The sequence below is a fragment of the Anomaloglossus baeobatrachus genome, chromosome 1 (assembly GCF_048569485.1).
Source record: "Anomaloglossus baeobatrachus isolate aAnoBae1 chromosome 1, aAnoBae1.hap1, whole genome shotgun sequence".
NCBI lineage: Eukaryota > Metazoa > Chordata > Amphibia > Anura > Aromobatidae > Anomaloglossus > Anomaloglossus baeobatrachus.
The window spans coordinates 609,674,822-609,685,429 of record NC_134353.1 but is presented as its reverse complement, the minus strand read 5'-3'; the positions used below and the strand labels follow the sequence as shown (position 1 = coordinate 609,685,429).

The 10,608-nt window shown below is 40.7% G+C and overlaps 1 protein-coding gene across 1 annotated transcript in view; it reads left to right on the top strand.

Annotated features, from left to right (window-relative positions):
• Positions 1 to 1,562: 1,562 nt before the first annotated feature.
• Positions 1,563 to 10,608, top strand: part of LOC142296616 (G-protein coupled receptor 54-like) — a 101,511-nt gene continuing 92,465 nt past the window's right edge. The window contains exons 1-2 of the mRNA XM_075340434.1: positions 1,563 to 1,606; positions 1,791 to 2,160. Of these exons, the coding sequence (XP_075196549.1) occupies positions 1,863 to 2,160 (298 nt within the window). The 5' untranslated portion in view covers positions 1,563 to 1,606; positions 1,791 to 1,862. The remainder of the gene's footprint in view (positions 1,607 to 1,790; positions 2,161 to 10,608) is intronic.

Genomic DNA, 10,608 nt, shown 5'->3' with positions numbered 1-10,608 from the left:
TCCCGATTGAAGGCAACCGCCCACACCGTGAGGGTATACAGCTACCGCCTAAAGCTAGAGACCCAAGGGCCAGCGTCTGCGGGCAAACGGGCTCCTCCGGTACCCATACACCGGGGAGCGGACTACCGTTGGGAATCCATAGTAGTCAGAAAGAGAACATCAAGGTGCAGGGAAAGGCAGCCGCCATCACCTGTCCGGGGAGAAGCACTGCAGCCGGCTGCGGGACCCGTCCATCCAGCCGTTTGGTTTACCGAGGACTTTGTACCTTTCTTGCTGAGTGAGTACACCCATGCCATCCGGCACCGCGCCGCGCTGTCCCTGCAACCCTGCACCTCACCGATTCTGCCTCCCCGTCACAACATCACCGGGCCCCGGGACCACCGACCCCTCAAGTCCCCAGATCCAGCCCACCGCTCGAGCCACCGAGCAGCAGCCGCAGCAGCGCCGGACCCGAGCATTAGCGAGAGCGCAGCAGCGACGGCATCCTCCCCGCCCGCGAGATAAAGTTAGTGGAAATTTTACGCTATGCTAATGAGGCCAGGGACTAGTTGCAAGGGCATTACTTCCCTTGGCTAGTCGGCTTCCTTAGCATGTAAGCATGCCCCTGTGGGTATGCTAACATGCTAATGAATGCGCAGCGTCAGAGGATGGTCGCGCTCACCTCTCTGCTGTCATCGCAGACTGGCCAACTAGCCAAGGGAAGTAACGCCCTTGTGACTAGTCCTTGGCCTCATTAGCATATCATAAAATATCTTTATAAATACTTTTTCTGAAGATCTCTTTATGTATACTACTAGATACCGGGCCTGTTAGGCAGGGATTAGCAATATGCACCCAGAACTGCTAATGGATCTGGGTGCATATTGCACCTGACAGGTTCCCTTTAAGTCAGAGAAAGAGGAGACCAAAGCTTCCTTCCCGTTACTTCAGTGGTATATTTTATTTGGCAAAAAATGCAACGATTCCTGCAAATATGCATGAAAAACATTACACTTTTCCTGCAATTGCATAAAAAAAACTGTCTTGCGAACACAATTTGTGAACGTAGCCCAATAAGAGGGTTATATAATCACTAGATGAGATGCAGCTAAGAAAACTGTTCTCCATTTATAGGGAATTTAATTGAATCCCCACTTACACAAACTGTAGGTTTATTAGAAAATTACATTGCAAACCTCTTAATAGATTTCATTTAATATGATAGCCTTGGATTGAACAGATGACATAGAGCTGGATTTGGAGTTGGGGGGAGGGGTGAGTCGGGATGGAAGGTCAGTACTGAATAGTTGACAGGTACGCTGTTCTGATGGTATTATGGGCTGTTACATTTATTTTGGAAGCAATGAAACTGTCTTTTCAAGCTTCTACAATGAGTATTCAGCAGAAACACACAGGGATGACAGCAATTATTTTTTATTTATAGATATTCTATGGGTAGCTGAAATATCTTACCACTTGTGTTAGACTGGTTGCAAGCATTAAGACCCAGAGGAAGCCTTATGCCTGCACTCTTTTTTTTGTCCTTTTTCTCAGCGATTCTCAGCTTACACGCTGAGAAGCAATAAGCAGGACTAATGCAATGAAACTTGACAGAAGGATGTTCATGGTGAGTACCCTCATTTGCAAGGTACACTTCAGGCTGGGAAAGAAAGCGTGATACCCAGGATGATGAGAATGTTCTGGAAAGGTACAAATGTGTAATCAGTGCTTGAAGAATCGCTTTCTATCCTGATATTGTGACTATAAATAATAATATATTTTCAAGAAATCTTCGCATTTGTTGTTTTCAGTGGAAACTACATGTATTGTGGATGAAGTGGATGTCAACGTAACTAGAGCATTATTTTTCAACTTTTCTAGCCATGGATGGGACCCCTTTTGACTGTATGTCAACTGAAGGAGAAATTATGCACTCACTCTTCAATGACTCTGTGGAGGGTCTCCAAAATAATTCTGTGGAGGGTCCCCAAAATGACTCTGTGACTTGCTCCAACCGATCACTATATGATTTCGAACAGACGCCGCCTTTGCTGGTGGATGCCTGGTTGGTCCCTCTTTTCTTTGCACTCATCATGCTGGTGGGACTCATCGGTAACTCACTAGTCATATATGTAATCACCAAGCACAAACAAATGAGGACAGTAACTAACTTCTATATTGGTAAGTTGAAAATGTTTACTATGCAATGGAATAGTCTTTGCTTTCATATGTCTATAAGAGCATGCTTTCAAGAAGAACAAGAGACGAAGATGCACTCACTGCCTCTGCCGGCTAGTTGAATTTTGTCAATTGAGTAGCACAGTGTGAGACAACTCCTGCCTATCTACTCTCACTCAGGGCAGTGCTAATTCACAGTACTCAGCACCCTAAATTCTAGTTTGAGGTCTGTAATAGCTGCTTTTAATGTCAGTTAAGGCCCTGTCACACACAGAGATAAATCTGCGGCAGATCTGTGGTTGCAGTGAAATTGTGGACAATCAGTGCCAGGTTTGTGGCTGTGTACAAATGGAAGAATATGTCCATGATTTCACTGTAACCACAGATCTGCCAAAGATTTATCTCTGTGTGTAACGGGGCCTTTAGTCTTAACTTTTTATGGACCTTTCATAGATCTCTATATTTAAAATTCACGATATTCAAAACAATTTTTTTTCACACTGTTAGCAGTATATACCTGTAACCAAGCAATGGTATACAGGGATTAAGTACGGTGTGCATATACTTTTATTAACCAGACATACAACAGGTGAAATAAGTATTGAACATGTCACCAATTTCTAAATGTATTTCTAAAGGTGCTAGTGACATGAATTTCTCACCAGATGTCGATAACAATTCATACAATTCTCACAGGCAAAGAAATCAAACGAAAGAAGGAAGTGATGTACAATAACTAGAAATTACACCAGGAAACAATATTGAACACGCTTACTGAAAGTTATTTAATACTTTGTACAAAAACCTTTGCTCGTGATGACAGCTTCAAGATGCATCCTGTATGGAGAAACTAGTAGCATGCATTGCTCAGGTGTGATTTTGGTCTATACTTCCACACAAACACTCTTCAAATCCTGAAGGCCCCATGCACTCCTTCTATGAACTCTGAGCTTTTGTTCCTTTCATAAATTTTTATTGTATTCAGGTCAGGTGATTAGCTTGGTAATTCTAGGATCTTTATTTTCTTTCTCTGAAACCAATTGAGAGTTTCCGTGACTGTGTCCATATTGATCTCATTTGACTAGACTTTATGCTCCCAGTATTTCACAGACTTGTCTAAATGTTTTTGAGCAAACTTTAAATGCGCTTGAACATGCTTTTTGTCCAGCAATGGAGTCTTGCTTGGATAGTGTGAATACAAGCCATGAAAGTTGAGTGTATAACTTATTGTTTTCTTTGAAATAGTTGTACCCACTGATTCCAGCTCTTTCATTAGCCCTCCACAGGTGGTTCTTGGCTTTTGGACAACTCTTCTGATTATTCTTTTCATTCTTCCGTCTGAAATCTTGCTGGGAGCACCTGGTTGTGGCCAGCTTACGGTCAAATGATGTTCCTCACGCCTCTAGAGTATGGTCCGAACAGTGCTCACTGGAACATACAGTAGTTTAGAAATTCTCATGTAACCATTGCCGTCAGTATGCTTTGCAACAATAAAGTTGCGAAGGTTTTGAGACAGCTCACTGGCTTTACCCATCATGAGGTGTTTCTTGTGTGGTACCTTTGAAAAGAGACACTTTTTTTAGGCCATCAGTTGAACCAGCCGATATTATTTTGTACTAAGTGGCAGAATTGATTTCTAATTACTGATAGATTTCAGCTGGTATAATGACTTTCCATGGCTTTTTGCACCTCTTTTTCTTGTGTTCAATACTTTCTCCCCTGTGTCATTTTTCATTATTATGTAAATGGATAAAACTAAAAAAGGAGGAGTCCCATCATAAAAGTATTTTTTTATTGACTACAATGCGTTTTTAAGGCAGTCTTCTGTCTTCATCAGGTAAAAAATCAAACAGAAATTATTCTCCTTCTTGTAGCCCACTAAATAAGCGTGGTAACCACAACTAATTAACCCTTTATTAGGGTACTATACTAAAAAATATACAAATGTATAGACATGATATGATTACCTATGGGGAAAAAAAACAAGTTGCAAGCGATTGTTGATTGCTTTATGCCCGTTGTTAATCCCATACATCACATTTGCTGAAAAGGGCAGTTACCCGCACTCTTTTTTTTAATGTTTCTATCAGTTCTATTGGCCAGACCTCTAAAAACACTACACCACGAATCTTGGACCTACCCGATCTATCCTGGACCTACAGCATGGTATGGAGCAGTATTGTTTACCTACCTTAGATCTGCATTGATTATTATCTCATTTTGGTGGTTTGAAGCATAGTCTACACACAATTTCCATGTGTTTATCTCATTCACACAGGTGGGCATAGTGTCAGTTGTGATTTTCAACTATATAATTTTTTCACACGATATATACACATTATAGTGGATGCACAGTACTATATAGCTCATGGATACTCGCTTCATTCTTGTTTAGGATCTCTATGCACAAAGGCAGTCAGTGTGTTCATACAAGCAGCATGTATGTTTTTTTCTTTTTACTTCCTGGGGTAGTTATGGGGGTCACCAATAAACAACGATTACAAAATAGCCAATTAAAATGTAAATTGTATTTAAACAGATTAAAAGAAGATATAAACAATGTGACTGAAAGACACCAGCAAGAACAGCAGAGGGGAGAAAAATAAAGATTTAATTGTACACAAGTTATAAATAGCACTACGCCACCCTACCAGGGATTTACTATTATAATAAAGCACATGTGTGAATCATGAACCCCAGTAAGAATGGGGCAGATAGAAAGGACAATAGTGTAAAATCATCAAAGAGGTATAAGGGTAATATATGAAAGTATATCAGTAGAGAGTAATTTATAACTCTCTACTGACCCTACACACCTGACATCAACCTCATAGACCATTACCCTAATTGCCAACACAGCAGGGCAGAGCCGAGGTGAAGCACCAGAATTGGCACATCTAATGTGTTGCGCAACTTCTGGGGAAGCTCCGGGCTGGTATATTTAGGCTGGGAAAGATCCAATAACCATGGACCTTCCCAGCCTGAAAATATCAGCTCTCAGCTGTCTGCTTTATCTTCTATGGTTATTTCTATGGTTATCAAAAATCTGGGAGACCCAAAGTCATTTTTTTCAATTAATATTTATTTGGAGAATAGCTGTAAAATCTATCTATCTGCTATCTAACATCTATCTCTCTATTTCTCTATCTACTATCTATGAAGCTACCATTTCTCACTCTCTAAATGTTTAATTTTGTGAATGCCTTTAATTTTGATCTGTGTCACATGGATGTCATCGGTGTGTTATACATGTTTATCACTTATCCATAGAGTTCTATTGGTCCTTGTCATCCGTGGTAATATGGGCATGGACATGTCTCCATTTGGATCATATAGACACATGTCTGGTTCATATGAACACACGGTCCATGTGAAAATATGGAGGTGTGAAAATATACACATATTTTAATGAGTATGCCTACTAACATGTCTCGAGTATGTTTGAAAATGGACACCACACATACTGGAAACACAGATATGTGAAGGAGGCCTAAGACTGTATATCTGTGCACCGTTTAAGACATCCAATGAGCACTTTTTTAACATTTTTTTATTTTATTTATTTGATGTCTGTAGCCACAGTATGGTATATACTAATCTGAATACTGGATGTGCGGTACTGTGTGCATAGGCATCAGTTGGTTAGTGGTGTAACCAGAGTCCAAGGGACCCCGGTGCATTTGGCCCTAACTGCATGGGCCTGGGTTATGCAGTGGCATAACAGCCATAGTCACAGAGGGTGCTTTGATCAGACATGTGCATATCAATCTACACTGTGTGCAATATTATTAGGCAAATGAGTATTTTGATCATATGATACTTTTTAAACATGTTGTCCTACTCCAAGCTGTATAGGCTTGAGAGCCAACTACCAATTAAGTAAATCAGATTATGTGCATCTTGGTAATGAGGAGGGGTGTGGTGTAATGACATCAACACCCTACATAGGTGTGCTTAATTATTAGGCAACTTCCTTTCCTTTGGCAAAATGGGTCAGACGAGAGATTTGACGGGCTCTGAAATTGTGAGATGTCTTGCAGAGGGATGCATAGATCAAAAAAATTGGTCTGCACTCAGACAAGTGGGTGGTGGTGCAAGTGAAAAATGGGTCCAATCCAAGATAATAAATAAATTCACTACACTCATAGATTGTGATGCAAATAGTTTTTCAAATTTATTGAGGCGACTGTGAAGTCATTCCGACGTTTCGAAACCGCCTGGGTCTTAGTCAAGAGTCGCTTCAAGATGGGTACCTGGGATATGGAAATTTGAGTGGATAAATAGCGTTTGATAGAGAATACCTTAAGGATAAAGGTCCTGGGTTTAGCCAGGATACACCATATCACCAGCCACAGCGCTGCTGCGCTGGCTAAACCCAGGACCTTTATCCGCAAGGTATTCTCTACTAAACGCTATTTATCCACTCAAATTTCCATATCCCAGGCACCCATCTTGAAGCGACTCTTGACTAAGACCCAGGCGGGGTCAAAACGTCGGAATGACTTCACAGTCGCCTCAATAAATTTGAAAAACTTTTTGCATCACAATCTATGAGTGCAGTGAATTTATTTATTATCTTGCAGAGGGATGCAGCAGTCTTGAAATTGCCAAACTTTTGAAGCGTGATCACCGAACAATCAAGCATTTCATGGCAAATAGCCAACAGGGTCGCAAGAAGCGTGACAATCAAGCGTGAAGCTGCCAAGATGCCATTTGCCACCAGTTTGGCCATATTTCAGAGCTGCAACGTTACTGGAGTATCAAAAAGCACAAGGTGTGCAATACTCAGGGTCAGGGCCAAGGTAAGGAAGGCTGAAAAACTACCACCTTTGAACAAGAAACATAAGATAAAACGTCAAGACTGGGCCAAGAAATATCTTAAGACTGATTTTTCAAAATTTTTATCGACTGATGAAATGAGAGTGACTCTTGATGGGCCAGATGGATGGGCCAGAGGCTGTATCAGTAAAGGGCAGAGAGCTCCACTCCGACTCAGACGCCAGCAAGGTGGACGTGGGGTACTGGTATGGGCTAGTATCATCAAAGATGAACTTGTAGGACCTTTTCGAGTTGAAAATGGAGTGAAGCTCAACTCCCAGACCTACTGCCAGTTTCTGGAAGACAACTTCTTCAAGCAGTGGTACAGGAAGAAGTCGGTATCGTTCAAGAAAAACATGATTTTCATGCATGACAATGCTCCATCACATGCATCCAACTACTCCACAGCATGGCTGGCCAGTAAAGGTATAAAAGATGAAAAAATAATGAAATGGTCCCCTTGTTCACCTGATCTGAACCCCATAGAGAACCTGTGGTCCCACATAAAATGTGATATCTACAGGGAGGGAAAGCCGTACACCTCTTGGAACAGTGTCTGGGAGGCTGTGGTGACTGCTGTACACAATGTTGATTGTAAAAAGATTAAGCAACTGACAGAATCTATGGATGGTAGGCTGTTGAGTGTCATCATAAAGAAAGGTGGCTATATTGGTCACTAATTTTTTGGGTTTTGTTTTTGCATGTCAGAAATGTTTATTTCTAAATTTTGTGCAGTTATATTGGTTTACCTGGTGAAAATAAACAAGTCAGATGAGAATATATTTGTTTTTTAATAAGTTGCCTAATAATTCTGCACAGTAATAGTTACCTGCAGAAACAGATATCCTCCTAAGATAGTGAAATCTAAAAAAACCCACTCCAACCTTCAAAAATATTAAGCTTTGATATTTATGAGTATTTTGGGTTAATTGAGAACATACTTGTTGATCAATAATAAAAAAAATCCTCTAAAATACAACTTGCCTAATAATTCTGCACATAGTGTAAGAACAAAAGCAAAAGACCTTGTGAAGATACTGGTGGAAGCTGGTAAGATTGTGTCATTATCCACAGTGAAATGAGTACTGTATCAACATGGGATGAAAGGTCACTCTGACAGGAAGAAGCCATTACTCCAAAAGAAACATAAAAAAGCCAGATTAATTTTTAAAAATGCACACAGGAATAAAGACCTTAACTTTTGGAGACATGTCCTATGGTCTGACAAAATTATAATTGAATTGTTTGGACATAATGTCCATCGTTACGTTTGGAGGAAAAAGGGAGAAGCTTTGAAGCCCAAGAACACCATCCAAACTGTGAACACACGAGGGTAGCAGCATCATGTTGTGGTGTTGTGGTGTTGTTTGCTACAGAAGGGACTGTTGCACTTCAAAAAATAGATGGTTTTATGAGGAAAAAGATTATGTGGCAATACTGAAGCAATATCTCAAGACATCAGCCAGGAACTTAAAACGTGGGTGGAAATGAGTCTTTCAAATGGGCAATGACCCAAAGTATACGGTCAAACTGGTTACAAAGTGGCTTAAGGATAACAAAGTCAATGTTTTGGAGTGGCCATCACAAATCCCTGATCTCAATCTTGTTGAAAATGTATGGGCTAAGCTAAAAAGGCAGGTGCGAGCAAGGTGATTTACAAACATGGCTCAGTTACACCAGTTCTGTCAGGAGGAATGAGCCCAAATTCCTACCAACTATTCTGAGAAGCTGGTGTAAGGGTATCCAAAATGTTTGACCCAAGTCGTACAGTTTAAGGACAGTGGTACCAAATACTAATGAAATGTATGTAAACGTTTGACTTTGCAGAAAGTAATAAAAATGCCTTAAAACTTTCTCTCTCATTATTCTGGCATTTTTGCAAATATACAGTTAGGTCCAGAAATATTTGGACAGTGACACAATTTTCGCGAGTTGGGCTCTGCATGCCACCACATTGGATTTGAAATGAAACCTCTACAACAGAATTCAAGTGCAGATTGTAACGTTTAATTTGAAGGTTTGAACAAAAATATCTGATAGAAATTGTAGGAATTGTACACATTTCTTTACAAACACTCCACATTTTAGGAGGTCAAAAGTAATTGGACAAATAAACCAAACCCAAACAAAATATTTTTATTTTCAATATTTTGTTGCGAATCCTTTGGAGGCAATCACTGCCTTAAGTCTGGAACCCATAGACATCACCAAACGCTGGGTTTCCTCCTTCTTAATGCTTTGCCAGGCCTTTACAGCCGCAGCCTTCAGGTCTTGCTTGTTTGTGGGTCTTTCCGTCTTAAGTCTGGATTTGAGCAAGTGAAATGCATGCTCAATTGGGTTAAGATCTGGTGATTGACTTGGCCATTGCAGAATGTTCCACTTTTTTGCGCTCATGAACTCCTGGGTAGCTTTGGCTGTATGCTTGGGGTCATTGTCCATCTGTACTATGAAGCGCCGTCCAATCAACTTTGCGGCATTTGGCTGAATCTGGGCTGAAAGTATATCCCGGTACACTTCAGAATTCATCCGGCTACTCTTGTCTGCTGTTATGTCATCAATAAACACAAGTGACCCAGTGCCATTGAAAGCCATGCATGCCCATGCCATCACGTTGCCTCCACCATGTTTTACAGAGGATGTGGTGTGCCTTGGATCATGTGCCGTTCCCTTTCTTCTCCAAACTTTTTTCTTCCCATCATTCTGGTACAGGTTGATCTTTGTCTCATCTGTCCATAGAATACTTTTCCAGAACTGAGCTGGCTTCATGAGGTGTTTTTCAGCAAATTTAACTCTGGCCTGTCTATTTTTGGAATTGATGAATGGTTTACATCTAGATGTGAACCCTTTGTATTTACTTTCATGGAGTCTTCTCTTTACTGTTGACTTAGAGACAGATACACCTACTTCACTGAGAGTGTTCTGGACTTCAGTTGATGTTGTGAACGGCTTCTTCTTCACCAAAGAAAGTATGCGGCGATCATCCACCACTGTTGTCATCCGTGGACGCCCAGGCCTTTTTGAGTTCCCAAGCTCACCAGTCAATTCCTTTTTTCTCAGAATGTACCCGACTGTTGATTTTGCTACTCCAAGCATGTCTGCTATCTCTCTGATGGATTTTTTCTTTTTTTTCAGCCTCAGGATGTTCTGCTTCACCTCAATTGAGAGTTCCTTAGACCGCATGTTGTCTGGTCACAGCAACATCTTCCAAATGCAAAACCCCACACCTGTAATCAACCCCAGACCTTTTAACTACTTCATTGATTACAGGTTAACGAGGGAGACGCCTTCAGAGTTAATTGCAGCCCTTAGAGTCCCTTGTCCAATTACTTTTGGTCCCTTGAAAAAGAGGAGGCTATGCATTACAGAGCTATGATTCCTAAACCCTTTCTCTGATTTGGATGTGAAAACTCTCATATTGCAGCTGGGAGTGTGCACTTTCAGCCCATATTATATATATAATTGTATTTCTGAACATGTTTTTGTAAACAGCTAAAATAACAAAACTTGTGTCACTGTCCAAATATTTCTGGACCTAACTGTAAATCATTTTGGTGATCCTAAGTGACCTAAAACAGGCAAGGTTAATTTTGATTTCATGTCAGATAGTGAGAAAAACATGCATATGTGTCGTTT